The sequence below is a fragment of the Neoarthrinium moseri genome, assembly GCF_022829205.1.
Source record: "Neoarthrinium moseri strain CBS 164.80 chromosome Unknown scaffold11_Wmoseri_CBS_16480, whole genome shotgun sequence".
Lineage (NCBI taxonomy): Eukaryota > Fungi > Ascomycota > Sordariomycetes > Amphisphaeriales > Apiosporaceae > Neoarthrinium > Neoarthrinium moseri.
In genome coordinates, this window is record NW_026055125.1 from 655702 (window position 1) to 682941 (window position 27240).

At 53.2% G+C, this 27240-nt stretch overlaps 11 protein-coding genes across 11 annotated transcripts; 8 read left to right on the forward strand and 3 right to left on the reverse strand.

Moving 5' to 3' along the window:
* Positions 1–587: 587 nt before the first annotated feature.
* On the forward strand, positions 588–2423 carry JN550_004338 (uncharacterized protein; the record flags this gene model as incomplete). The annotated part of the gene is made up of 1 exon (XM_049315842.1): positions 588–2423. One exon carries the CDS (start codon positions 588–590, stop codon positions 2421–2423), a length of 1836 nt encoding a protein of 611 aa, XP_049173876.1.
* A 620-nt stretch (positions 2424–3043) lies between these two features.
* JN550_004339 (uncharacterized protein) lies at positions 3044–5161 on the forward strand (the record flags this gene model as incomplete). The annotated part of the gene is made up of 4 exons (XM_049315844.1): positions 3044–3326; positions 3422–4788; positions 4848–4928; positions 5069–5161. The coding sequence occupies 4 exons, from the start codon at positions 3044–3046 to the stop codon at positions 5159–5161; spliced, it is 1824 nt and encodes a 607-aa protein (XP_049173877.1).
* Positions 5162–5399: 238 nt separating this feature from the next.
* JN550_004340 (uncharacterized protein) lies at positions 5400–6203 on the reverse strand (the record flags this gene model as incomplete). Its single annotated transcript, XM_049315845.1, has 1 exon — positions 5400–6203. One exon carries the CDS (start codon positions 6201–6203, stop codon positions 5400–5402), a length of 804 nt encoding a protein of 267 aa, XP_049173878.1.
* A 1018-nt stretch (positions 6204–7221) lies between these two features.
* Positions 7222–7476, forward strand: JN550_004341 (uncharacterized protein; the record flags this gene model as incomplete). Its single annotated transcript, XM_049315846.1, has 2 exons — positions 7222–7327; positions 7379–7476. The coding sequence occupies 2 exons, from the start codon at positions 7222–7224 to the stop codon at positions 7474–7476; spliced, it is 204 nt and encodes a 67-aa protein (XP_049173879.1).
* An 82-nt stretch (positions 7477–7558) lies between these two features.
* Positions 7559–9481, reverse strand: JN550_004342 (uncharacterized protein; the record flags this gene model as incomplete). Its single annotated transcript, XM_049315847.1, has 7 exons — positions 7559–7604; positions 7667–7830; positions 7885–7990; positions 8040–8319; positions 8375–8985; positions 9130–9137; positions 9194–9481. The coding sequence occupies 7 exons, from the start codon at positions 9479–9481 to the stop codon at positions 7559–7561; spliced, it is 1503 nt and encodes a 500-aa protein (XP_049173880.1).
* Positions 9482–10839: 1358 nt separating this feature from the next.
* Positions 10840–12178, forward strand: JN550_004343 (uncharacterized protein; the record flags this gene model as incomplete). The annotated part of the gene is made up of 5 exons (XM_049315848.1): positions 10840–11001; positions 11054–11090; positions 11158–11240; positions 11307–11665; positions 11725–12178. 5 exons carry the CDS (start codon positions 10840–10842, stop codon positions 12176–12178), a joined length of 1095 nt encoding a protein of 364 aa, XP_049173881.1.
* A 3417-nt stretch (positions 12179–15595) lies between these two features.
* JN550_004344 (uncharacterized protein) lies at positions 15596–16474 on the forward strand (the record flags this gene model as incomplete). The annotated part of the gene is made up of 1 exon (XM_049315849.1): positions 15596–16474. One exon carries the CDS (start codon positions 15596–15598, stop codon positions 16472–16474), a length of 879 nt encoding a protein of 292 aa, XP_049173882.1.
* Positions 16475–16775: 301 nt separating this feature from the next.
* On the forward strand, positions 16776–17775 carry JN550_004345 (uncharacterized protein; the record flags this gene model as incomplete). Its single annotated transcript, XM_049315850.1, has 2 exons — positions 16776–16831; positions 16902–17775. The coding sequence occupies 2 exons, from the start codon at positions 16776–16778 to the stop codon at positions 17773–17775; spliced, it is 930 nt and encodes a 309-aa protein (XP_049173883.1).
* A 483-nt stretch (positions 17776–18258) lies between these two features.
* Positions 18259–18995, forward strand: JN550_004346 (uncharacterized protein; the record flags this gene model as incomplete). The annotated part of the gene is made up of 2 exons (XM_049315851.1): positions 18259–18318; positions 18372–18995. The coding sequence occupies 2 exons, from the start codon at positions 18259–18261 to the stop codon at positions 18993–18995; spliced, it is 684 nt and encodes a 227-aa protein (XP_049173884.1).
* Positions 18996–21005: 2010 nt separating this feature from the next.
* JN550_004347 (uncharacterized protein) lies at positions 21006–24630 on the forward strand (the record flags this gene model as incomplete). The annotated part of the gene is made up of 2 exons (XM_049315852.1): positions 21006–24184; positions 24234–24630. The coding sequence occupies 2 exons, from the start codon at positions 21006–21008 to the stop codon at positions 24628–24630; spliced, it is 3576 nt and encodes a 1191-aa protein (XP_049173885.1).
* Positions 24631–25338: 708 nt separating this feature from the next.
* Positions 25339–26352, reverse strand: JN550_004348 (uncharacterized protein; the record flags this gene model as incomplete). Its single annotated transcript, XM_049315853.1, has 1 exon — positions 25339–26352. The coding sequence occupies one exon, from the start codon at positions 26350–26352 to the stop codon at positions 25339–25341; it is 1014 nt and encodes a 337-aa protein (XP_049173886.1).
* Positions 26353–27240: the final 888 nt, after the last annotated feature.

Here is a 27240-nt window from a genome sequence, read left to right on the forward strand (position 1 = left end):
ATCGAGATTGACCACCAACGCAAAAACGTGTCAAAAGGCCTGCGACTTTTGACTGCGCGACATTCAACCGACAAAGGAACGTGACGATATGAGCACGCCAAGCGCCATCAGGCCTTGGGCGCGATCATGGTATATAACTGGGATCAACACGAAAAGACCTTTTTTCGTCTGTATATCGAGGAAAACAAGTCCTTGGAGGAAATCATGGATGTTATGCGGATTGAGCACAAGTTCACCCCAAGGTATGACAGGCTCGCCGTACCCCTTTGGCTCGAAAGCTCAAGTGGGCTCTCTCGACAGCCGTAGCAACATGAATCCACCCACTTACACTATTCTCACCGCTACATGAGGTGCATATATGCCCTTCCCGCCGGCCCTCTCAGAGGGTTTCCAAGTCTCTCTGTTTTGTACTTCCTTTTCGTCCCTGATTCAGGGTGCTGACCGTACACCGCCATGGCAGTAAGCGAGCGATCCAAGTCCAGTTTCGCAGATGGAACTTCCCATCAAAGCAAAATCCTGCCCACAGGAATGATCGCCTAGTTGCGCGCGTGAAGGAACTATGGGAGAAAAATCTATCTCAGGCAGAGATGCTGCGCATCCTCAATGATGAGGACGGCTTTGACATTAAACCGAGAGAGCTGGTGCGAGTACGCTCCCGCCACCGCTGGCTGCTTCGCACCCCGAACTCAGCACCGAAAACAGCCGGGGACCTGGACACGATAGCAGACGTTATAGGTGACAGTCATGACCCTCATATGGAGCTCGACTTACCGCTTGGTGGCACCTCTAGTGGTCTTACAGACGAGCAGCAGAGGGCGGAAGTACCTGGAAATGGCCAGAGTCCCGAGCTTGCCGCGAAGCAGAGGGAACGTCTCCAGCAATTGGAGGCCCAGTCGGCGTTGCGATGGGAGACTCGGAAGCGTCGACGGAGAACACGCGGCTGGGCTGGACTCCCTGCAGACCCACCAGGACCACCACGGTTCCCCTCCGAGACGACAATCGACGAAGGTAGGGCAATTCTTGGTCTCGACCTGGGGCTTTATCGAGAGATACGGAGCCACTTTGCACGGATATGCGAAGACCAGGATGTCAGCAAAAAGACGATTGCGGGGCCTGAAAGATGGGAAGGTGTGAAAGACCGCCTGATCCAGGAGGTGCCTCATTTGCAATCGGTCATGTGGATGGATAAAGAGGATGCAAGCAGCAAGAAGCTGGCCCTGGATGTCATCTGCACGGATGTTACGAAGCGTATGCGGACCATGGAAACGAAGATGACGATTGCGGATGCGAAGAAAGTTCTAGGAAGCAACCCGGAGGAAACCAGGACCATACGGCAAGAGTTCCTGAAACTACTGAAAGAGGACCGTTTCACGAGTAAGACTGAAGCTGGACAGGAACACTGGGATGGGCTGAAGAAGAAATGGACTGGAGATTCTAACATCCTGCAGAGACTACTCGCCGAAGGCACACTAGATCCCATGCATGGAGAGAAACTGAGAGCAGTGGAGATCCTGGCAACCGATGTGATGAAGCGGCTGAGGGATGATCAGACGAAGCGAGATCCCAGCCGAAAGAAACAAGTTCAGCGCGGAAACACGCCACTGCCGATGGGTGTGGATGAGCCACCCCAACATGTCGAAATCAGTACTGTCGTCATGAATAGCCCTGACCATGATGACAACCAGCAGCTGGCTATCGGTGATGACTACGCTCCATCGCAGTCGCTGTCCCAGTATCATCATATGGCTACGCCGATGATCACCGGTACGCCTAACGGGCCGTCGAGGCACGTCAGTCATGATGCATCACAACTGCAGCGACAGGAGCGCTTGCGGTCACCCGAGGCCATCCACCACGGTCTATCAAGCAGCCAAGTGCTGTCGCACAGCCCATCCCATGATCAGACAGCACTAATCCCGAGCAGCGTTCTGAACAGTGGGCTTCCAATAGACCCCCAAATCAATAGCGGCCTACCCGTGATGATGGCCAGTCATAGTCCGGGGGTGAACTCCCAACACGCACATACGTCGTTCCTGGCACAGGACCTATCGCCGGGCATGACGCAGGCGCAGACTCACAGCTACGTACAGGGGCATTTCGGCGCCGCACCAGCGCCTAGGCCGCCGGTGGCTGTCTACCTGCGACTGCATCCATCGTCACCAATCACCATGGCCCCTCCGATCTGGATCGCGACGTTGGCGGCACGTTCTTTCGAGGAGCTACGGCAAGTGGCGGTCAAGGACATGGCCGGCACCGTGTGCGGGCGGGTCGAGGGCATCTTGGGCGAGGGGATGACGATTGAGATCAGCCGCGACGACGAACTGACGGCATTCTTGGCTGTCATTGAAGGGCGGAGCACGACTGGCACCCAGGGGGCGCCGTGTTTCTATGTGCAGATTCTGGCAGCCCAGTGGAAGACATAGTAATGTCAAGCGTGGCGCAATTTGCCGAAGCACATGAATCAAGAAATGAATGCCGTTTTTCTTTTTTTTTCTTTCTTTCCTTTTCTTTTTGGTTCATTAGGAATCCCGTACATGTGCCTAGGCCACTCTATCAATTTAGGTTGATGGTCGTCTACCTAGGTGCCTATAGTGAAGTTGTCGTGTTCCATTTGAGTATAACCACTACGTAGCTATATCCCACCAGCGCCAGACACACCATGGCAGGGGCTGGGTGGCTGTCGGCGGCATCTGCAGCTGCATCTGCATCAATCGGTAGCAATCATCATGCGTACTACTAATCTTTGCGAATCCCACGAATGAGGACATCCGACATGATAAGCTGTACATGATGACCGAAGGTGCAATGTCGCTCCACTATGGCGACTGGCGGTGGTCCCCGCTAACGGGTCGGTGAAAAGTGGGCACCGTGAGCTCCGAAGCTCGTCCGCCAGCTTTTCCATCCCACGCCGCGCCGTAACCACCGGGCCAAGGTCAAGCTGCAGCACGACTCTCGCCTGCCCTATCCAAGACTCCCATGAGCAGGATGGTCGCCTGGCCTCTCTGACCGACCCTGAACTCGAAGAACACCCTCGGCCGCCGCCATGTCACGCCTCCTTTCCCGGCAGGGGCAAGCCACCCTCCGGAGCCTGGGAGCTCCCTCGAGCTCGGCTGCTCGCGCGACAGTGCCGCGAAACACCCTCGTGGGCACATGGCAGAGCGTACGCTGCTATGCGAACGAGAAGCCTGAGTCTGGCGGCCCTAGTTTCAAGGGCCAGATGCTGGAGAGCATCTCGTCTCGTATTGCGCGCGAAAAGCAGGAACGCGCCAAGTTCGCTGAGCAGAGACAGAACACGGCCGGCTCAAGACACTGGGCCATCACTTTCAGTACGCAGTGCTTCCCATATCCGACCGGATGGCCCCTTACGCCGCATTACCCCTGTCCAGCACGTTGTAATTAACGTCTTTATCACCCTCTCTAGTGTTCGTTGCCGGCGCCCTTGGTTCATACTACCTAGGCACGCTGAGCCCGCGAGATCCCGATTCGGGCTCGACCGTCCCGTTGTCGCAAGTCCGGCCCTGGAAACACAACCTCGGCAAGGCCAACCTCGAGGCCGCTTGGGCAGACTTCGCAGCCATCGTCGGCAAGGAGAACGTGAGCACTGTCGAATCCGACCTGAGCACACACTCGACCTCGCACTGGTCATCATACAGCGCCCGCGATCATGAGCGCCCCTTCTGTGTAGTCTTCCCAGCCACGACTGAGGAGGTTTCTGAAGTCATGAAGATCTGCCACTCCCGAAAGATCCCGGTGGTCGGCTATAGTGGCGGCACAAGTTTGGAAGGGCACTTCACCCCGACGGCAGGCGGCATCAGCATTGACTTCGGCCGCATGAACAAGGTTCTGAAACTCCACAAGGACGACCTCGATGTCGTGGTGCAGCCCGCTGTAGGGTGGGAGCTACTTAATGAGCAGCTGTCCAAGGACAACCTCTTTTTCCCTCCGGACCCTGGCCCCGGTGCCATGATTGGCGGCATGATTGGTACAGGGTGCAGCGGCACGAATGCCTATCGTTACGGCACCATGCGAGAGTGGGTGCTCTCGCTGACCGTGGTCCTCGCAGATGGCACCGTCATCAAGACAAGACAAAGGCCGCGCAAGTCGTCCGCAGGTTACGATCTCACCAAGCTTTTCATTGGTAGCGAAGGTACGCTGGGCCTTGTCACTGAAGCCACACTCAAGGTTACTGTCAAGCCCCAAAGCACCAGCGTTGCGGTTTGTGCCTTTGATTCCATCCGACAAGCCGCGGATTGTGTAGCCCAAGTTGTTGGACAGGGTGTGCCTGTGGCTGCTGTCGAGATCCTCGACGATGAGCAGATGAAATGCATCAATGCCGCTGGTACGACGTCAAAGTCATGGAAAGAGGCGCCAACTCTGTTCTTCAAGTTTAGCGGCACAGACCGTGGCGTCAAGGAGCAGATCCAGATCGTCAAGGACATGGCAAAAGCCACAGGATCCAAGAGCTTCGAGTTCGCCAAGTCTGAGGAGGAGAAGGCTGAGTTATGGAGCGCGCGCAAGGAGGCCCTCTGGAGCACGCAGGCCATGGCCAAGGATGGTGATAGGGTCTGGACTGGCGACGTCGCCGTGCCTATGAGCCGACTCCCCGAGTTGATCGAGTTGACCAAGGACGACATTAAGAAGAGTGGCCTTTACGGCACCATCGTGGGGCACGTTGGCGACGGTAACTTCCACATCATTCTTCTGTCGAATGACCAGAACAGACCCGATGCGGAAGAGGTTGTGCACACGATGGTCAAGCGAGCTGTGGAGATGGAGGGAACTGTCACGGTGAGTCTCTTGTGCGCCCCCCCTGCCAAAGAACCCGACACTAACTGTGGTATTTCTAGGGTGAACATGGTGTTGGACTAGTCAAAAGAGACTACTTGCCACATGAGCTCGGTGAGGCCACTGTTGATACAATGAGAAAGGTACGTCGCAATCTTCTGTGTCTACACCAAACCTGATGCCAGCTGCATCGCTGAGCTACATACTCAATGCTGTTTGCTGCGCCGTTGTTATTCCAAACTCACATCATTTTGGAGCCGCTGTTAACATTCGCCAACTACAGCTCAAGACGGCCCTCGACCCTCTCTACCTACTGAACCCCGATAAGGTCATTCGAACAAGGAAGCCCAAGGCCGGTGAGATTGCTGAATGGTGATAACCTGTGTATTATTTGTTGTATATACCATATCTAGGCGAATCTGCTTCCTCTCTATTTAATGCCGGCCAGCTTATGTTAACTTAATTCTGGCGAGGGTAGACTCTCCCAAGTAAAGGTCACGTCAGTCTTGCCTTGTCAGCCTGCATAACAGCAAACCACTGTGTGATTGAAGACACTTGTGTGAATCTCTTTATTGAATGGATCGCGGAATACTGCTGAGAGTTTTAGGAGTTGTCTACAGCTTCCCCTTGTTTCCCCTACCGCCCATAAGCTGTCCGTCGTCATCTATCTCTGCGACGCAGAGTATAAAGGTGTCCTTCAACGCGCCAAGTCTGTACTTGCGGTTGACTTCCTGGTACTCTGGGCTTGCAGACATGGCCGCAAAATGCTTCACGGTCGGGTAATGCACAAAAGCTACTTCATCCCATCCATCATGCTGAGCCTGTTGGTCCTCTCCGCCCACGACGCGGGCTGCAATCTTCACGTTGCCGCCATGACGTGCTCCCACCCGTGACGAAAACTCCGTGCCATACTTGATGTACTGATCCTTCTTGCCTTCGTTGAAAGCCAGGAGGTTCAGCATGGAAACGGGGTGGTTCCGCAGCGGAGGCGCGAGTTTGGCGATCCAGTTCTCGAGTTCGGGGGAGAACTCCAGATTCTGCGAATTCGACGTGTCGGACACCGCAGGCAACTGCGCAGGCTTCACCGAGCCCGGGCTAGGATTGAGCAGTGCTGCGTTGTGCTTTGCGTAGTCACTCAGCACCCGGGCTGATACCCCGCACGATGCCGTCCAGGCGGCCTCGACGTGTTGCTGTAGGGATGACGGTATAGAGTCTGAAGCATTCAGACCGAGCAGGAGATGCCACTGTATATTCCTGCTCAGGAGATATCCAGCCGAGAGCTGAGTGGGGAGGATCATCCACCGCAACACCTGGGCTTGCACGATTGGTTTGACGTCATGCTTACGGAGCCCGGCGAGGAACGCGGGAACGGAGATGCTCTGCTTGAGCGAGACGATATGAAGATTGCAGACTACCATTATGAAAAGGCCATGACTGGTCGCAATATAGTATGAGCTGCTGATAGCTGCAGACAAGATTTAGTACATATAGGTAGTCACTGGGAGTTTCAAGGGCATAGTGCCGAGGATGCAAGTTGCGGGGTTGACAAGGGTATTGGAATCATCAGCCAGACCCAAGACCGCACAACCAGAAATTTATCGTACATCAAGTCCAACAGAAAATGCGTTAGAAGTAATAGCTGAATGATGACCTGACTCAGCGTGGATCTGTTAAGTCGTTCGTAGGAAGTTGGCATTTGCATCTCACACAGTCAAGCCAGTCTGGCGGCTGTCAGTCCTCGAAAAGGTGGACATACCCGCCAAGATCAGAAAGCTTTGGGCGAGGTAGGCTCGAGACGCCACACATGTTGCAGCGAGTTGTGCAAACTCCAGGTCAGAAATAACTTTAGCCCATGATATGACAATGACATACTAGAGTGGGAACTCTCCCATCTAGACTGAAGCTATACCCCTGTCGAGGGTAGAAACCCGCAAGCTTAAATCGTTCCCAGCCTAACTTGGTGCTGGAATCTAGGAATTGACTTTGGCACCTTGCTGAAGAGCACCGTTCTGTATTATCATTTCCTCTCGACATACACAGCACCTAGCGAATTTTAACCGGGTGACTTAACATGAGGACTTAGCAGCATGTTGTTCATTTCGGCCTTGTCGCTTTCGTCCTTCCGAAATGCTACATGAAGCTTGGACGGGGCCAGGGGGACGGATGGGAATCCCAAGTGCATTACGGTTCATCTAAAATTCTGGCAAAGTATGTTGATTTGACGATTTGGAAATAGAATTATGACCAGTTCTCTTAGCTTAGGACACGTCCATTGTCCCCACATCGTCACTTGGTAAACCACCACAGCACGTGGTCTCTCGACCAGAGATTTCTTGTGTATATAGTTGTGTCCTTCCTTAACTGACGCGAATCTGGACGCGTAGCAATTACCACCCCTATCATAGATCAACCCAGCCAATAACTCAGATACGCAGCATGGATAAGATCAGGAGAGCCAAGGATGCCTTGACCGGCCATAGCTCAGGGACCCAGAATGCACAGGTCACCCAAGGGAGTGGAAAGGACGCGAGGGTTGAATACGGTAAGACGAAAGCGTTCTACCAGGACACAGTCTCTAACACTAGTCATCAAGCTCCTGGCCAACGCGCGGAGAAGAAAGGAGCGCCATCCAAGGCCAACCCCGACATCAACAATGTTTTCAATGACGAGATTAATAAGCACTACCCCTAACCAAGGGTCATGTGTTGGTAAATCGAGTTTTAGCGAAAAGAACATGGGGTAATTGGATTTATATATCTCCAACATACCAAGGTCATACACCGAGTAATAAGACCACGACCATGTAAATGCGGTCCGTGCTGTTTGCGTAGCAACTTATCCACGAAGTCATGTCAATTCGACCCCCCTTTTCGAGACGTACACTGGCCATGAGTGAGGCACAACCGTGAAATAAGCCTTCCACGTCCACTCGTTCGTTGGGTCAACCTGCTTGATGTCGTAGTCTCTCACCAAGGTCGCCGCGGTCTTAGACAACTGCACCCGGGCCACATGTTGACCAGGGCACGAGTTGTAGCCCATACCGAACTGATGACAGCCAGAAAAGATGCTCCATGATTACTGAACGCCTGGAGAACCTACCACAAGCCAATATTTCTCTTTTGAAGCCGCATCGTCGGCGAACCAACGTTCCGGGTTCCATTGTCGGGCGTCTGGGCCCCAGCATTCCTTCGATCGTTGCATAACGCTATGTTTGGTGAGTCTGGCACTGCCTCTGGCGGTGGATACGAACTCACTTCAGATGTATGGACAACGTAGTCCCCTCGACGAAGTACCGGTCGCCGATGGTAAGACCCCCCTTCGGAGTTACCCTGGGCAGCCCCATTGGCGTAGGCCCGAACATCCGAAGCGCTTCTTTGATGCAGGCTTGCAGATATGGGAGCCTCTGCGCATCGTTGACGGAAATCACGCGGTCTTTGCAATAGCCTTCGGCTTGCGCAGCAGCGATTTCGTCGCGGGCTCGCTGCCACGACTGCGGGTTCTGTATCATGTGATATACAAAAGTCTGAAGACCGCCTAGGACAAGTAAGCTCTCTCGTCTTCCCACGAAACGTTGTTCAGTTCGTCTTACACGACACAGTGTCCGAGCCTGCACCAACAGCAACTGTGGCTTCGGCTTCGATGTCACGGTCACTCAAGCGTCCTGGATTTTCCTTCTGCGTTTTGAACCAGTGTGCGGCTATATCAAAACGGGCATCGGGGTTTGCCTTACGCTTCTTCATCGCGGTCTCAGCAGTCTCAAATAGATGGCCCATTGGCAACAGCCCAGTCCAAGTGATGATTGGGTTAGCCACTAGCAATATATACACCCATATGAAAAAGCCGGCTGCTGCCACGCAGGGATTGAGAGCCAAGTTATTTGCGATGGAGCCTCGTATGTCTTTGCCCTCCTTGATGAAGCGGAAAGGCTGACTGAAGATGACTTCGCCGGCATTACCAAAGGCCGTGTAAGTCAGAAACTTGTCAAGGTGCATCGGCTCGCCAGATTGGGCGAACTTATCCATCCATTCAAGTAGGAAGCCGATGTTCTTATTCATCGTACTCCTCTGACTTGAGGATGTGAGATAACGAAAATCCAGGAGCGAGCCATTTCGACCTTTCGACCTTTCGACCTTTTCTTTAGGATCAATAGTACTCAGAGGGGTCTCGTAGCGATAGTCTGGCACTGTAAAAACCCGGTACCTTTCCATGTTTCGGGTCAGTGGTTTGCAGATCAGAATTATTTACGAGTAATGGGCTCGCCGCCTATAGGAGCTGGCTCTTACGGGAGAACTCTTGTTCATCCAACTCGCCCAAAAGCGGAGGAAATATTCGGAATATACATACCAGTCAGCCTAAATCATTGGGTCAGTGATGAAGCTCTCATGATCCCGCACGCCTGTGATTTTACCTTTCGCTGGGGTGTCAGGAGTAACAGCTTTGGCCCATCTGGATGGCTCACGCTGACTTCATTGGGTGCGATGCGAACAAAATTGCCATATCTGTCGTGCAGCGCAATAGAAAGCAGGTTCTGGTCGCCCTTGAAAATATGAACGACCTGCCAGAGACGAGTGATCAAACCCCAGAAAGGTCCAGGAATATCAGATAGAGGAGACAGGTACCGACGATATATAGCAATGCTAATAAGTACAATCAACGCCTGGGCTACAATAGAAAGCCATGAAGTAAGCAATGCCATGATCGCGAGGCTGCCCGGTATGCTGACCAGGATACGACATTGGATTTCCAGGCACGGAGGCACAGGTCCAGGTCAAATGGAAACATCTTCCGCGGACAGCGACTGGTTCTCAAGTCGTCAAGCCACCGAGATGTAATCACGGCAGCCGAGTCCGGCAGGGGCCACTGCCGAAGCGACAGGAAGCTATCGCACATATTCTCAGCCACCCACGTGCGCGTAACCACCAGATCTCACGATAGATGTCTGGTGGATACCTCGCTTCCCAAGCAGTAACGATGTGCAGATGGACAGCCTTGGCAACAAGATTCACGGAGATATATGCCCTCTTCTGATTACGGCGCCGGGGGGCCTGGCACTTTTTCGTGCGCCTTCTGTGCAATGCGAAACTCTAAATTCGCATCGCAATCGGACGGCAAGATCAAGATTGCTGATGGTAAATTGTTATCGCGTACTATCGTAGGTCGTGAGCGCACCCAAGCACCCTTCACGCGGTCCTCCCAACCAAGGGACAAATAAGAGTCCAGAGTGTTAGTACTCGCGCTCTCATCCCGCACTTATTCAAGAGGCCAATCTCTGTTTCAAATCTATGGAGATTGTAAGCCGCATCCACAGCCCATACCACAGTGCATACGTAGATGCCGGCCGATGACAGTCGGCCCCGAATCATAATCCTGGGCGCCTGGGGCTCAGGGTGACAGCGAGAGCCGTCGCCCCCGCGTCACTGATGAGATAAGTGATCAGGGGTACAGGCCTGCTAGGCTCGCCCCGGAGAGGCGCCGCAGGGACGGTTGGCGCCGTCGTCTCAGCGCGCCCGTCCAGCGAACAGACAGCGGGAACTACTACGGTAGTGCCTCGTACAGGTCGTCGAGCAATCTGGAAAATTAACTTAGATACCTCTTTGGCAGCTGTTGGCGCTATTCCTTGGCCTTGGTGCAGAATTTGCATGGCATCTTTTCCAGATCTAGCACACTAGTGGACTTGCGCAAGAGTAGGGGTTTCCGGGGATGCCCCGGCTCTTAGGCCACCTGCGTAGTGTTCCAATCGCACGAGGCGCTTCTCTGCAGAATGGAGCCTCACCTGGACTCAACACCCTGGGCACTTTCCAACTAGCAGTTCCGACCCTGCCAGTTTGGGCGCGGTAGACGAGACGTCCCTCGGGACTAGGCTTAAGATGTCGTGACAAGAAACTCTAATATGGCAGGGGGAGGGCGGCAGGCATCACAGCAGGATTCCCACGAGGTAGCAAGGTATAATATGGGCATCCCGTGCCGACAAGTCTGCACCCGGTTTGTCTTGCCGTCCTTGACCCTTCCGAACGACATGCCTCGAATCTTCAAGGCACCGTCAGCGCAGCCACGATGATGCACTTTTCAGTCGAACGGCCCATGCAGGTCGCGGTTGTGGCCGTCTCAGCCGTATGCCTGGTGCTGCCAACAGTTTCCATTTTTCTACGGCTGCTGGCCCGCCGAATCGCCCATCGGACTCTTGATATCAGTGATTATTTGATGGTGGCGGCCTGGGTAGGTATTCATACAAAGAACTGCCGGCGACACTCCTCTGACTATATCCCAGTTGCTCGCCTCTGGTTTTCAGATAGTATGCTTCTTCGGTAAGACCCTATTACTCCGAAGGTCTAGGCGGCTTGAATTTCTGGTCTAATATGGCAATACGTGTAGGGGTCCTCCATTTCGGTGTTGGATACCATTCCAGTGAGATCAAGGCATGGTATGGAAGCAGGGCAACGGAAGGCTTCTCCATCGTGAGTAATTTTCTTCAACTTGTTGAACTGTTAGATAACACCCCCCAGTTGCTTTTCCCGATTCAGGGCTTGTGGGCTCTTAGCCTGAGTTGCTGCAAGCTCTCCGTGTTACTTCTGTACCGCAAACTCTTCCCAGTTCGATCCGTTACGATTGCTGTCGATGTGTCCATCGTCTTGATTTTCCTATTCCTCTTGGTCGCCGTTCTTGGAGGCTGCTTAATATGCCAGCCATTTGCGTATAATTGGGACAAGACCATAGAAGGTGGTCACTGCGGCGACCTCGTTGGTATTATCAAGACGACCGGCGCGGGCAATGTCATTACCGATGTCGCAGCACTGATTGTAGCTTTACCGTCGATATTCGGTCTACAGCTGCCACTTTACAAGAAAATTGTGCTCATGGCCACCTTTGGGCTCGGTGTTGTGTAAGCCAGCAAACCCCTGGGGCTCCGTTGGCAAATCACTGACACATATCCATGCGCAGCACCGTGATCGTGAGCATCTTCCGACTCGCCACACTCATTACTGTCGACTTCGATGATCTTACCTACACCTGCACCGAGGCCCTGATTTTCACCGCCATCGAACCTGCACTTGCGATAGTCCTCTCCAATATCCCGATGCTGCGGCCCCTCCTCAAGCGTGGAAAATACTCAGCAAATGGCACAGCAAGTCCCATGTTTTCGTTGAAACCAAGAAGTGCAACGAAGAGGTCAACCAATATCGGCGCATTCGAGCCCTTGAGCGATGACTCATCGCAATACCAGTTACGGCCGCTCGGAACCAAGCATAACGTGCAGATCTCGGTGGACCGCGAGGACGGAAGACCAGATAGCCACGAGCGACAACCATCCCCATCCTCCGACCAGCAAAGAGCCATCACGATCAGACAAGACTGGGAAGTGCGACAGGAAGTCGATATAATAAGCAAGACGTAGAGTCATTGATCAATACAAGAGGCAATCAGAAAAAAGAAGACTAAAATAATCAACCCTTATCTTTGACCGGAAATATGCCTAGTGCTACCGTTTAATCAGGAAAGACGCTTCTCCGGCCAGAAAGACCACGCTTTCGCGTTGCTGTCGTCAATACCCAGGCTGTCCTATGGCAAGACTGGTGTCAGATATGTTGTGAGCCACACAGTGGCATCTACCTCATGGAGGTTCGACAGTACGGATTAATCTACCTCATGGAGGCTTGACAGCACGGATTGGAAGCCTCTTGTCTCCCGAAGCTTTGTCCAAACACCACATTGCCCGAACACCAATGTAAACCAAGATGCCAAGTTTGTCCGAAAGCGCACATCTCCGCAATGCCACCTTTTGAGCACTAAGACTTACTTCTTAATACCATCGGCACTACCAATACTCAAAATGGGAAACTTATTCCACTGGAGTTTTGATAACCGATCGCCATACATACGCCATCGCACCATCTATGCATACGGACTCTGCATATTTCGCGTGAGACATCTTGTACTTGGGAAGGGGACGCCACGTCGATTCATACTCTTGCTAATAATAGTCCGCGAAACACAGAGAATATACGCGTAGTCATACTCAACTGATTTTTTATGTTGCTCGATTGCTATAATGACCGGCGCCGAGCTCAAACCAGCCCGAAACAGCGGCCTCATTTCAGGGGAAATCTAGTTGGACACAGGTCAAGTCACAAATGGTTCGGGACATGCACGAGAGCTTGACAGGAAGTTTTTAGGCTAGGACGGGCATTGCATCATACAGCAGCTAGTTTGCGGCGCGTATGTGGTAGAACCTTCTGAATACGTGCGCCTTTGCCATCACCACCACACACTACTGGGCGATTACCGGAAGCATGATGATTCTTTCAACGATGCTGCTTCAAAAGTTTTGTGTCTTCAACAAGCAGTGTTGATCTCTGATTGTCGCAAAGGATCCTGACGCGAGATAATGCCACGCCATTCGCAAAGATCTTCTAACAGGTTCACCTAAGATGGAAGAATCCATTCAATACAGTTCTGTTCGTGGCTTGCCCCTGTACTGTAATGGGATGCATGTTTGTTGAGAGCTACAGTATTCGAAGCCTTTGTCGGCTCCTATGTCGTGTTGACAACGCTTTCTTACTTGGCTGCAGCATCCCTTCCGTTTTCTGATACATAGGCGAAATTGTGGCGCCAGTACTATTCTTCGTAAAAGGTGTTACTGGTTTGATTTTCAACGCAGTGTTGTGCCTTTGCATGTTGGTTTCGCTTGTCTACTATTGTTTTCCGTACTCTTTGCCAGTGGATATCGGAGGGATGAATTATTCGTCTTGGATATCCAGAGGCTTAATAATTTTAACAGGAGTATGGTGGTTTTGGGTTAAGCAGAGATACCAGAGACGCCCCGTTATCATGCTATACAAGAGATGATGTGTAGGGCAAGCAAGCGTTTTTGTGGTTTCCCAGAATTCTGAAATGGAGCGGAGCACTCCTAGGAGCCGGTCTCGATATCAAGCCGTGGAGTGTCAGCGATTTGTAATGAAGCTGGCAGTCGCTCTGAGAAGACCTTCCGAGAAGCGCAAGTTACGGGACATGCGGAAAGCCAAGATTAAAACAAGGGGGAGCTCAACAGAGCTACAATCAACATGAAATATGACAGGGAATCCACGACACGCGACAAATACTTCAGATGTGTCGCCGCCGCTGCGCTGTGATGAGCCCTTCTTCGTACCCACCCAAAGAAGGACATGGCACAATGAAAGAGTAAAGAAGTCTTCGATAGAGAAGTGCGGATTTCAAAAAATTCCTTAGTCCAATACAAAGACTGAGAGTTGGTCATTAGGTAATTTTCAACTAGCAACCACAGCCTCAGACGAATCCTCACTGGCATGTGTCACACCCTTGCACTAGGATAGTAAGAAAAGGGAAAAGAAATCTAAGAAACAGATGGAAGAGAGCCTGCTTTTATACTTGGGGTTTCTGTATAAGAAACCGTGAAGTGTTGGTGCCTGTGGAGATGGCAAATGAGCAGTTAATGTGACTCATGGGGAGAGTCGACAATCCAGGCAACAGCTGAACCTTCCTTGACGAACGCAAAGGCTCTTGGAAATCGTATTCCACGCAAGCAATACCGTAAGGTTTAAAATCTTGCTTTGGTTCCACAATATCGAGTGTAGCAAATATCCTAGTGGCTAATGTTTCCAGTGACCAGCCAGGACAGTGCCGTCGCAATCTGGCGCATGGCCAGGGGCCCTTGGGCAGGCGCGATACTTATGGAGAAGACATATGAGCACACTTCCCAAGCCAATCGCCGATTCTTATGACGTGCGATTGTTTTTAGCTAAGCGCCACTATTGACGCACGTTAGAGAAGCATCGCCTTACTCGGCACGTGGTTTTCTAGGCTGTAAAGCACATTGTTCAGAAAAGAAAATGTACATTATGTAAATTACACAATACAGGACCACCGAATAACTTAGCACGAATATTCTTAGGGGTCTCCGAGTAATATTCCAAGTTAATAGGTCTATAATGCGCCGATATATGTTATTTGAGCCTCAAAATTCCAAGCACGACCCAAGACTCCCCCCGTATAATTATATCCCACTTGCATTCACCATCAAGACAATGCAGCTAAGATGCGACCAAGACAGTGCTTGAAGAGCGCTAAGAAGGCATCTTGGACAGCAAAAGGACGCTGCAGAATCGAGGCCAAGCACGTCAGGTTTACCTCTGCGAAGCAAGAGGGAAAGGACAAGCTCACAGAGCATGTTAGCTGGACTCGACTGGGATCTTACATTGAGACGGACCCTAAAAAGATAGAACGGCCGAGGCGGGAGTCAAGATCCGCACTGAGAAGACGCAAGAAGGCAGAGAAATTGGAGGATGCGTACTATTCTTCCAGCGATCCGGCCGTATTGCCGGAAAAGCAACCGAAGCACGTGGAATCTGCACATACCTGCGGGCTCCAGTACGAGCCGCGAATAAAAGGGAGGTATAGGAACAGACTACTAAGAAGGCCAATATCACCCACGGCTTGGATCGAGAAGCTACCTACCGAGCTTACCGCTATTATATGCAGACATATGCCAGACACTGACAACATATCCTTCGCCTTAACTTCCCGTACGATGCTGCGGCGCTTGGGCCTAAACGCTGCCCAATCATTCAGCAAAAAGTCAAGAATGCGGTTTCTCCAACGATTGGAGAAAGATCTCGCTTCGTCGAGCCTGATAGCCTGTCAATGGCGTCAAAAATTGCATGCGCCAATGCTTTCTCTCCAGGATGCTAGTTTCCGTTCGAGACAAGGAGCCAGCTCGCTTCCTTGCGCCAGAATTACGCCGTTCCCCGAGACGAGCTTTCATAAACGCTTACATTTCAATGTTGTTTCACTCATCATGGGGAAGAACCATCGAGGCGAAAACTGTGCAAACGCTCTGAAGCAGCTTCGGCAGACGCGGACATGTGAAAGAGACTGCATGGGCCATAGGTTCTATATACAACGATGCGAGAGTGCTCGTATAGTGAAAGGCCGCCTGATCACCAAAGCCCAGACCGTCATAGTACCTGCTTCTGGCTCCTGGGAGGTTGAAAAGGTCATTGACAGCCTCCTCGAAGTTGTCAATAGTCTCGAGGATCATATATGTCCACATCGAACTTGGAAGCAAGATATACGAAGGAATCTGATTCCTCAGTCGAACGAGTGTGCTAAAAAGAGAGATTTCGGAGATCAGTCTCTTGCACCACTATCGTACCCGAGTGTTGGTGTTGAGATGCGCTGTCTCCTCTGCCACGGACGAAAGTGCACTCAATCATGCCAAAAGAAACAAATCGACAAGGCTGAGGTTGGCTGCCCTGGGAGCTGTTCGGCTTGTTTTACGGATTTCTCAGTCAACGCCGTGGAATTACCAGGCATGGCTGCTCGTGCGCTGGTTTTGACGACGTGGAGGAACCTGGGATCGGGTGCCAACAGATGCAGCAAGGAATGGAACTCATTCGAACGTCCAAGGCGTCCTGGGCCTGGGCAAAGCTCAAAAGCACACAGAGCAACCATCAGACAGGGCCGCGAAGCCGTGTTCCGTTGCTTTGAGGAGGTGAATGATCCGAACTTCAGTTACGGGGGTCCAAATCACATTCATCGGCCACGCGTGGAACCTCTTGATCTTATGCGGTTACGAGAATTTCCAGATCGACTGGAGTTTGAAGACGACATCTGTGGTGAACCCCATCGTCCCGGATCAGATGGTATAATCTACCATCCGGATCCCATAGACTAGTGATATTGGAAAAACGTGAACTCAGTTTCAATTTGGACGGAGACAAAACAGTGATCACAATATGGAATGTTTAGGTGAATGAAAATACAATTCAAAAGGCCCATTGCTCGGCTGCAAGAAAGGCAGCTTGTCCATGGTTAGGATCACGTATCCGACTTGCGAGTCGCCGGTGGGTCATCCAAGGCATCCATTTGCTATCTTCCAAACACCTGGCAACGCTCGTATGTGGCATGATGCATTTCCCTAACGATCACACATAGTGCGAAGCTTGAAGTTGCTGCGCTGATTTTATCACTTGAAAATGACTGCCGCTTCAGTAGGCAAGTCCAATCTTGAGCTTGTCAACGATTGCGACAAGTGAGTCTGCTCCGCATGTAACGCTGGCGGAGTTATAGGCCAAAATATTTACTTCAGCTGACGGACCAAGATCGCCGCGGGAGCCTGCACGGCTGTGGTGGTTTATGCTTGAGCGCTGCACTCAGCCCGTCGGTCGCTTGGATTCGTATGTGAAGAGTCAGATTCCAGTTGGATCGGCGCATTGGCGGATCGATCCTGATAGACGAACCGTTACCCTGCTCGGGACATCTCGCGATGAACGAGATGCCCGCATGGACGTCTTTCTCCGCTCCATGAGGAATAGTGGCATTTTGCCTGAACTTTCGGCTTGGACTGGCGAAGAAAATGCTGTTTATGGCCCTGGGCGCTCGGTGCTGCTGAGCTTGGAGCGCGCTGCGGCGCCTTTGTTCGGCATCACCACTTACGGAGTGCAGCTTCTGGCGTATACGAACACAATAGATGGCCTCAAAGTGTGGCTACAGAAGCGAGCAAGACATAAACAGACCTACGCAGGGCTACTGGACAGCACCGTTGGCGGGCGAATCCGCAGCGATGAAAGCCCTCTGCAGGCGCTGGTTCGTGAAGCCGATGAGGAGGCCACCATCCCGCCTGATATGGTTCAAGAAGCCGCTATTGCAGTCGGCGCAGTAAGTTATCTCGACATCACCCAGGAACGGGTTCCAGGTCAAGGAGTACGTCTTAACCCCGATACTCGGTTGATATATGAGCTTGAGCTCCCTACGGAGTTGCAACCCGTCCCAAAAGATGGAGAAGTAGAGGAATTCGTATTGCTGGACATGAAGGAAATGAACGAGGCCATGAGAATGGGCCGATGCACTCCAGGGAAAGCTCTTATCATGCTTGACTTTTTCATCAGAAGAGGGATTCTCAATTATGAGAACGAACCCGACTATCTCGAGATAGTCTCACGGCTACATCGAAATCATGAGCACGGCTACGCATAGTCAATTCAAACGTTCGGAGTCAGTGTACACCATTTAATTACGAGTGTACATTTTCTTCTGGAGTCTTGCTCTGTCGAACGAAGTTGTGATATTGACTGGCAGCAACAGCCATCAACTACTGCGCCTGATTTGCAGGACTAGAGAAATTGACTGAAAGGTGTGCCGAACCCGGGCATATACATGATTGAACAGATTCAAGAAATGGTGTCAGCTACCATTATTCAGTAATCCGTCAGTTGCAAACGAGGGCATACCTAGAGTGACATGGAGCTATAGCAACAGGAAGACTTGCCCCGCGGGGCCGTGCCCCACCATGTCGCCCTTAGCTTCCAGAAGAAGCCTATCCGCACGGAACTCAAACCACGAGGTATGTGACATACGCAAGTTCGACCTGCCCCAAGCTCAATATCGAAATCTTGACTGGAGTCTTTGCGGCCATATATGGCATCGCTGTAGCGGACAGGAAAAGCCATCAACCCGACGATGGCGGCCTTCAAACCAGCACTGATCGTGGTCGACTTCCAAGAGGACTTTTGTCCGCCAGTGAGATCCCCGGCTGAGCTTCACGAGTGTAGATGATAGCTGACAATCACGAGAACGGTTCCCTGGCGGTGCAAGGTGGCAGAGACATCGCAGATTCTGTGAATGCGCTGCTCTCGCTCCCATTTGTACTCAAGATTGCAACGAAGGACTGGCACCCGCCGTCGCACGTCTCGTTTGCAGCAAACCATGATGGCAAGCAGCCCTTTACGGATTACATTACGATAACCAACCCGGCCAATTCCAATGAGACCTATGAGACTCGTCTCTGGCCTGTCCACTGTGTGCAAGGCACTCCAGGAGCGGAACTAGTCCCTGAATTGGAGGCGGGCAAGGTTGATAAGATCATTGAGAAGGGACAAGACGACCGGGTGGAAATGTACAGCCCGTTCTACGACCCGTTTCAGGAGCCGAGGGGGTGTGACAGCGGACTGGCGGGCACGCTGAAAGACGCGGGCGTGACTGATGTCTACGTTGTGGGACTGGCTGCCGACTACTGCGTGTTGAACTGCGCCGTGGACGCTGCAAAGGAGGGCTTCGAGACATTCATCGTTGACGAAGGCACGCGGGCAGTGGACCCGGAGGGCTGGCCGAAGGTTCGCCAGGGGCTTGAGGGCAAAGGTGTCAAGGTCGTGAGCATGGAAAGTGCTGCAGTTCAGAGACTGATGACGGCATTCTAACGCCCGCTTTGCAAGACACTGTTGGAGGGGTCAGATGAGACAAATGCTGGGTCATGCGATCAGTGGCTTGTAAGGGAGCCGGGCTGTGATAAGGCTCTAGGGACTTGACGTAGATTGTATGTAGGCTCTGGTCTTGTTACACTGAACTAGACTATACTGCCACCCAAGACTTGGCTGCATCACAGAACGGCTATGTCAAGGTACTATATGGCATGGTAGGAAAACCAAACATCTACGTTAGAGGCATTTTGGGGTCAGATGTGACGATCGTCGCGGAATAACACTGGCAGTAACCTAACTGGCGTGATTCTGGTGAGGCGCTAGAAGCAGGGCGGCGGCTGGGACTAAGCTTAGCCCCCCCTTTTCCTCCAAGGAATTTTTGCAGTCAAGGCAGTCTGACGGTAGTAGACTTTTCGGTGGTAGTGGAAGACGCTTGTGTCCCTCCTCGACAATTATTGCCCCTGTCTACTTTTGCGAGCCGGGCATATACTCTTGATGAGACGGACGCCGAAAGTTGTCGACGGCAATTGCCGCGTACCAAGTTGACAACTCTTTGGTTACAATGTATCTGTGTACTTTCATGTATACACCACCAACCACGGGGCAGCTGCTGCAGCTGCACCTCTTGCACCCTTGCACCCTTGCACCCCTCAGGTCGGCTCCGTCATCGCCCTTGAGGAGGTTTCCGCAACCTTGTGAGAGGGACGCCAAGCCGTCAAGGCAAAATGAAACAGGCGCTAGAGAGTTCGTCTGGAACCGACAGCAGCTGCTGATAGGTGCAGAACGCCAGGGGTGATGGGCACTGGGGGTGCGCTGGGCCTGCTGGGTGGTGGCACGGCAGCCCGGAATACAGCACGCGCGGGCCGGGCGTGCTGGCTGGGCAGATCGCAACCTTGGAACCCCACGAACAGCAGGACAGGTGGCTGCTGATTGCCTGTGCTCATTCGGGGAGACTGTCGAGACTGGAGATCTGGCCGACTGGGTGCGGCACAGGTGGGCTTGGTTTGGGCCGCTTGCCAGGTTGGCCTGCGGGCTTTGCATCGACAGACCCGTAGACCCGTAGACCCGTTGGACCTGACCTGCGAGGTCAGCCCACGCGCCAGGGGACCATACAGCCCAAACAGCAGGTTTGGGGGTCCTCTGGGGCGACCTGGGGGCCTTCTGGGGGACCTGAAGCGGCAAGCGGTGAGCCGCGCATACTACAGTGTCCCCCCTAACGCGCTAGAGCTGCACGTCTAACGTGGTTCTGGTGGGCCCGGTAATTTTCTGGATTAGCGCTCAATAACTCATGGACATGGGAAATTTCTCTCTTCACCGATTCCCACTTGGCCGTGCCCCCTTTGAATTGACCGATGTCCTGACCCGGCTGCCTCACGTGTCTCCTTTCTGATCCGTCGTGCCTTGTCGGAAAACACCCAATTGCAACTGTCGCGACAGCATCTCCGGACCAGCGGCCGATAACGAACTCCCGAGAGGCCAGCCCCGAACCAGGTGCGACAGCGAACCTCACAGACTTGCCGTGGGTCCATCCGTGCCTACGACGACGACATCCGGGGACCGCAGCCCGGCAGATAAGCCTTGCCCCTCGACCGGCGGGCGTCACTTGCTCCTAATACACCGGTCTCTTGCAACATCACGTCCGGCTTGACCGCGTGTCTTGCGACCAGCTGCGCCAATTCAACACGGCAGGCTTGAGACACACACGTCTTGGCCCCCCCAAGATCACTTTTCTTTGGTAAGCAAGCCCCCAACGTGAGCGTCCGCGTGGATGACATCTCGGCCGCCCCTCGGAGGCGCAGCGCCCAGATATGCCAGTGCCGCGTCAGGGACCGAGATGCTGCCTGCTGCCCTCTACTCTTTTATTCTCTGCCCTCTGCCCTTTGCTCTTGGTCTGTGACCGCTCTGCGCTCGTGTCTATTGTTGCCCATCCCCTCTGCTGACACGACTTGCATCTCTAGAGACGAACAACAGCCTCGCAGCCCCGGCCAATGCATCCGCGATAGCTTCAACATGATCGCCTCTACGCTTCTTCCCTCCCGCTTCCGCGGCGCCCAGCCCAATGGCCAGCCGTCTCCGCCCTCCAAGGTGAACAAGAAGTTCACCCCCATCCTCCAATTCGTCTCCAAGATAGCCTGCGTCCACCCCATCTACACCATCTGCGTCGTGGCCATCCTGGCAAGCACCACCTACGTCGGCATAGTCAAGGACAGCCTGGTCGATGCCACCCGTGGCGTCCGAAGAGCCGACTGGGATTCTCTGGTAGAAGGCAGCCGAAACCTCATTGCTGGTCCTGAGACCTCGTGGAAATGGCAGAACTTCGAGTCTGACGCCCACATTCCCAAGGACGCCGACCACCTGGCTTTGGTGACCCTGGTCTTTCCCGAGTCCTCTCCCGAGGCGCCCCAGACCGCGCCATCACCGCACATCGTCCCGCTGCCCAGCAACCTCTCCATCTCCCACCTCCCGTCAACTTCCAACTCCCTGACGACCTACGCCCAGGACAGCGCCTTGGCCTTCTCTCTCAAGTACAGCGAAGGCCCCCAGTTCCTGACTGCCGCCCAAGAGATCCCCAATGATGTTCCCGGCCAGGAGTCCTTGGAGACCGCATCCGGCAAGAAGGAGAAGAAGATGTGGATTATGAAGGCTGCCAGAGTCCAAACCAGAAACAGTCTGGTGCGTTGGTTCCAGAACGCATGGTCCGAGTTCCTGGATCTGCTCAAGAACGCCGAGAGCCTCGACATCATCATCATGGTGCTTGGGTACCTGGCTATGCACCTGACCTTTGTCTCCTTGTTCCTGAGCATGAGAAAAATGGGCTCCAATGTATGGCTGGCAACTAGTGTGCTCTTTTCCTCGACCTTCGCCTTCTTGTTCGGCCTCAATGTCACCACCAAGCTCGGTGTGCCTGTTTCCGTTGTACTTCTCTCTGAAGGCCTGCCATTCTTGGTCGTAACCATCGGGTTTGAGAAGAACATTGTCCTGACCAAGGCAGTCCTTTCCCACGCCTTGGATCACCGACGGCCCGAGGACAACTCGTCTTCCAGTGGTAGGTCCAAGCGGTCGCCGAGCCCACCTGACAATGTGATCCAGTATGCAGTCCACAAGGCTATCAAGGATACGGGCTATGAGATCGTTCGTGATTACGTCTTGGAGATCTTGGTGCTGTCCGTCGGTGCCGCCTCTGGCGTCCAGGGTGGACTACAGCAATTCTGCTTCTTGGCAGCCTGGATTCTCTTCTTCGATTGCTTGTTGCTTTTTACCTTCTACACCGCTATACTTTGCATCAAGCTTGAAATCAACCGTATCAAGCGACATGTCGAGATGAGAAGGGCCTTGGAAGACGACGGCCTCAGCCGCCGTGTCGCAGAGAACGTTGCCAGCAGCAATGATAGCAAGGACGGCAAGGCTCTCCTGTTTGGTCAGGATTTCAAGAGCAGCAGCGTACCCAAGTTTAAGTTCTGGATGGTAGTTGGATTCTTCGCAATCAACATTGCCAACCTCTGCTCCATCCCGTTCAGGACACCCGGAACATTCTCGACCATCTCATCTTGGGCAGGTGGCCTTGGGGGGGTTGGCACCGCGCCCCCGGTTGATCCTTTCAAGGTTGCGTCAAACGGACTTGACGAGGTTCTCTACATGGCCCGAGGCCACGGCCGTACGACTGTTGTCACGGTTTTGACCCCGATCAAGTACGAGCTCGAATTCCCATCTATTCACTACGCCGTTCCCGTGGATAGTGGACATGGTGATGATGGTGACAGCTACGCTCAGCTTGGCGACTACGGTGTGGGTGGCCGCATGGTCGGTAGCCTGCTGACGAGCCTCGAGGATCCCATCTTGTCTAAGTGGATCGTTGTCGCACTCGCGATGAGTGTCGCCTTGAACGGCTATCTTTTCAATGTTGCCAGATCGGGCATCAAGGACCCCAACCTCCCAGGTCATCCCGTCGACCCCAAGGAGCTAGCTGAGGCCGAAAGGTTCAACGACTCGCAGAATGCTACTCTTCCCGCAATTGGACAGGCCCAAGCTCACAGGGCCCCTCCATCTAAACCGCTCACCCCTGCCTCGACAGACGACGAAGCCGACCAACTCTTGATGAAACCGAAGGTCTCAACGCTAGATACCCCAAGCCCCAGGACTCCCACTGTTTCCCGAAGCCAAGCTGATCTTGAGAAGCTCCTGGCGGAGAAGCGTATCTTTGATCTGACTGACGAGGAAGTTGTTGCGCTGTCTCTAAAGGGCAAGGTTCCTGGTTACGCTCTTGAGAGAAGTCTCAAGGATTGCACTCGAGCTGTCAAGGTTCGTCGGTCGATTATTGCCAGGACCAAGGCTACCGCGGATCTTACCAATGTTTTGGAGCGATCGAAGCTGCCCTACCAGAACTATAACTGGGATCTCGTCTTGGGAGCTTGCTGTGAGAACGTTATTGGTTACATGCCTATCCCTGTTGGCGTCGCCGGCCCTCTTGTCATTGATGGCCAGAGCTATTTCATCCCCATGGCTACGACTGAAGGTGTACTCGTTGCCAGTGCCAGCCGAGGTTGCAAGGCCATTAACGCCGGTGGCGGTGCCGTCACGGTTCTCACTGGTGATGGGATGACTCGTGGACCTTGCGTGAGCTTCGAAACCCTTGAGCGTGCTGGTGCCGCCAAGCACTGGATCGACTCTGAGGCTGGACAAACCGTAATGAAGAACGCCTTCAACTCTACAAGTAGATTCGCACGACTGCAGACTATGAAGACCGCTCTTGCTGGAACAAACCTCTACATCAGGTTCAAGACAACGACTGGTGATGCCATGGGCATGAACATGATCTCCAAGGGTGTCGAACATGCTCTCAACGTCATGGCCACAGAAGGCGGTTTCGAGGACATGCAGATTGTCACCGTCTCTGGAAACTACTGCATTGACAAGAAGCCCGCTGCTATCAACTGGATCGACGGACGTGGAAAGGGCATAGTGGCAGAGGCCATCATCCCGGCCGACGTGGTCAAGTCCGTTCTGAAGACCGACGTCGACACTCTGGTGGAAATGAACATCTCAAAGAACTTGATTGGTTCGGCTATGGCTGCATCTGTTGGTGGTTTCAACGCCCACGCCGCCAACATGGTTGCAGCTATCTTCATTGCCACTGGACAAGACCCGGCACAGGTAGTGGAAAGTGCCAACTGCATCACCATCATGAAGAAGTAAGTCTTGATTCCCATCAGTGCTAAGGTTTTGACTAACAAGATTCAGTCTCCGTGGCTCTCTGCAGATCTCGGTCTCCATGCCGTCTATTGAGGTTGGTACTCTTGGCGGTGGTACTATTCTCGAGCCGCAGAGTGCTATGCTTGATCTGCTTGGTGTTCGTGGTTCTCATCCCACAACGCCTGGTGAGAACTCACGTAGATTGGCGCGCATTGTGGGCGCCGCTGTTCTTGCCGGTGAGCTGTCTCTCTGCTCTGCACTTGCAGCTGGCCACCTGGTTCGTGCCCACATGGCACACAACCGGTCTGCGCCACCAACCAGAAGCACAACTCCTGCCCCAGGCGCCAGCGGGACAATGACTCCTGTTGGCCTTGCCATGACGAATGCAGTCGAGAAGACCGTGGGCAGCATGAGTGCTGCTGCTGCGGAGCGCGCCAAACGCTGAGGCGGATGGGATGTGTTTTAGTCCTTGTTGAAGCGAATATGCATGGTTGCATTTACGGAACATATCGCAAGAGTCCTTGTATAGAAGCCCATCTCAGGGCGAATAATGCTAGATTTCCTACCTACACCAAAGACCTGCAAAGGGGCAAGACGAAAGAGAGAAAAGGCTCTGGGCTATCATTGCCACTCGGGTATGATGAGAGGCCGTTGATGGATGGAATGGTGAGTTATGGAAGGGGCACTGTTACTGTCTCTGAACCTGCAGTCGCTTACGAGAACATGCCTCTCGCTAGCAAAGGGTAGCACGGAGAAGAAGGCGGAGTACTCCAACCCGCCCCAGACAATCAATACTATTGAAACATAATATCAAGTACACACTTTAGTTATCTACTACGGTCCTGTCGCAATTGGACCGCTGGCTGAGACCGGATATTGTGACTTCTTGGAGCATAGCAGAGCTTTACTTTGCCCTAGACACCGATATCTGATATGTCACTGTCCCAAGACCCTCCCATACTCGCTATCTGAGATTCAAGTTCACGATGCTAACACCTGGAAGATAGAAGGCGCCTATTTTTGGCCACATACCGTCTCAAGATTTTGGGCTTGAAAACGATGGCTATTTCGTCATGCAGCCAAGGAGTAACTCCTAAGAACGACACTTGTACACTATATGTGACCATATATATTTTCAGACTATCCTATGTTACTATACAAAATGAGACGTATCTATAGCGACAATCTTGCCCGCCTCCAAGGGGACGTTCGTGGCGTTGAAGCCACTTGTGGTGACATAAAGGATGGCCTGATCCGACTCGGCCCTCCCGAAGGCCGTCGCCGTGTCTCCCAGGAGTGTCGTGCTGGTCGCCGAGCCTGCCACGACGACGCTACTGCCGCTGCTGACATTGATGCGGCGCACCGTGTAGCCACGGTTTGAGGCTGCCCAGATCGCGCCATCGGCACCGATGCTAAAGTCATCCAGGAACGGCTCGCCATCCACCTTGGCCACCAGCTCCGCACTTGCGCCTTCCGCGGCGAAGCCGGTAGAGGTGATCTTGATCTTGTAAAACGATGTGGTCTCGCTGTTGTCGAAATACAGATAACCTTCCCGAATCTTGATCCCGTTGATGCCGACCGTGCGGACAGGGGCCATCTCAGGCACACTTATCGCAGTCTCCCAGCTGTTCATTTTGGTGTCCACGCGGTAGACCCGACCCTTGATCGAGTCGGCCACGAGCACGGCAGAGGGCTCTGACTTGCCGCAGCCGGGAACCGCAGCGACGCCGTTCAGCACCCCGGTGCCGGAGAGGTCGGCGATTTTCCGCGGGGTGGCCTGGTCGCCGTCAAACCTGACTTCCCAGACCGCCGAGCGGATATCCGACACGTTGGCCAAGTTGGACCCGGCCACGACAAACGTATCCGGGGCTGTCTCCGTGATACCCACGAGGCCCGTTAGGTTGGGGAAGGAGTAGACCAACCCGGCCCTTGGCGCAGCCGAGTACGGGGCAGCGATCTCCCACAGCTCGGCAGCCGGCAGGAGCAGGGTGACCAGGAGGTTACCGTTCTCGCGCACGGCAATGTTCTCGGCCCAGTGCCCCGGGGACGGGAATTGGAAGATGGTTTTGGTCGGCAGGGGAAGTGAGGACCCCTGCCGTGCATGCGATGGCATTGCCAAGGCGGCGGTGGCAGAGTAGAGCCCACGTATGAAGTGGGATGCACGCATTTTGCTTGATAAGGCGGCAGATTTCTATTGTCAACTGGAGTGAATAATCGTACAGGTCATCACAACTGGCGATGGATGCTGGGCTGTCTTGATGTTGGTTATTGAGACTGATAAATCGTCGTCTTACCATGACATGACCTTATATGATGCGCCTTCAACGCCTAGAGGTGCATGGGGCCTACGTAGGCTTTACTCAGCCTTTTCCATCGCACCGGTATGTCGCACCTCATGGCAATTGTAGGATTATACGCAGCCCACTTAGGGTACGCCGAGATAGATTTGACTCACCCGGTGCGCGTAAGATACTGTATGACTGGCCTGGGCAAAGATTAACGGCCCCCAAAGGAGCCGGACGTTACCGCATTGGGACCGGCGAGGGCCTCAATGTGGAGTCCATCATACCGTATATTGTCAGCCCCACAACCAGGAAGGATTGAAGAAAGATTGTCACTTTCACAAAGTGCCACGCTTGGGAGACTGGTGTGACCAAATACTGGCAGCTATGTAGGAATCTGGATGCCTGAGAACTCCAAGAGGCGTTCTCGGCGCCTATTCCATACTGCCACTAGCATTCTCGGTTTGCGACCCCTCTGAGAATTTCTTGGTACGGCGTGGACGACAGCAGACAGTTCGCCCAATCCTGACCAACCACACTCTTCCTCTGACCGAGTCGTGCTCTGCTACCGACGGAGAGGAGTCTTAAGAATTAAGTATCAGGTCGGAAGGGTAATGTATGGGGCACGCGAGTCCTTTGGTTTATGCCGCGGTCAGTACGTCAGTGATGTGTAGAAATTCGCGACTACCTTTACTTGGCGGAGTCCATAGCCTGGTGCACGTAGGTATGTAATCGCTAAATTGTCGGCGATACCTTATAATCTTATACGTTTG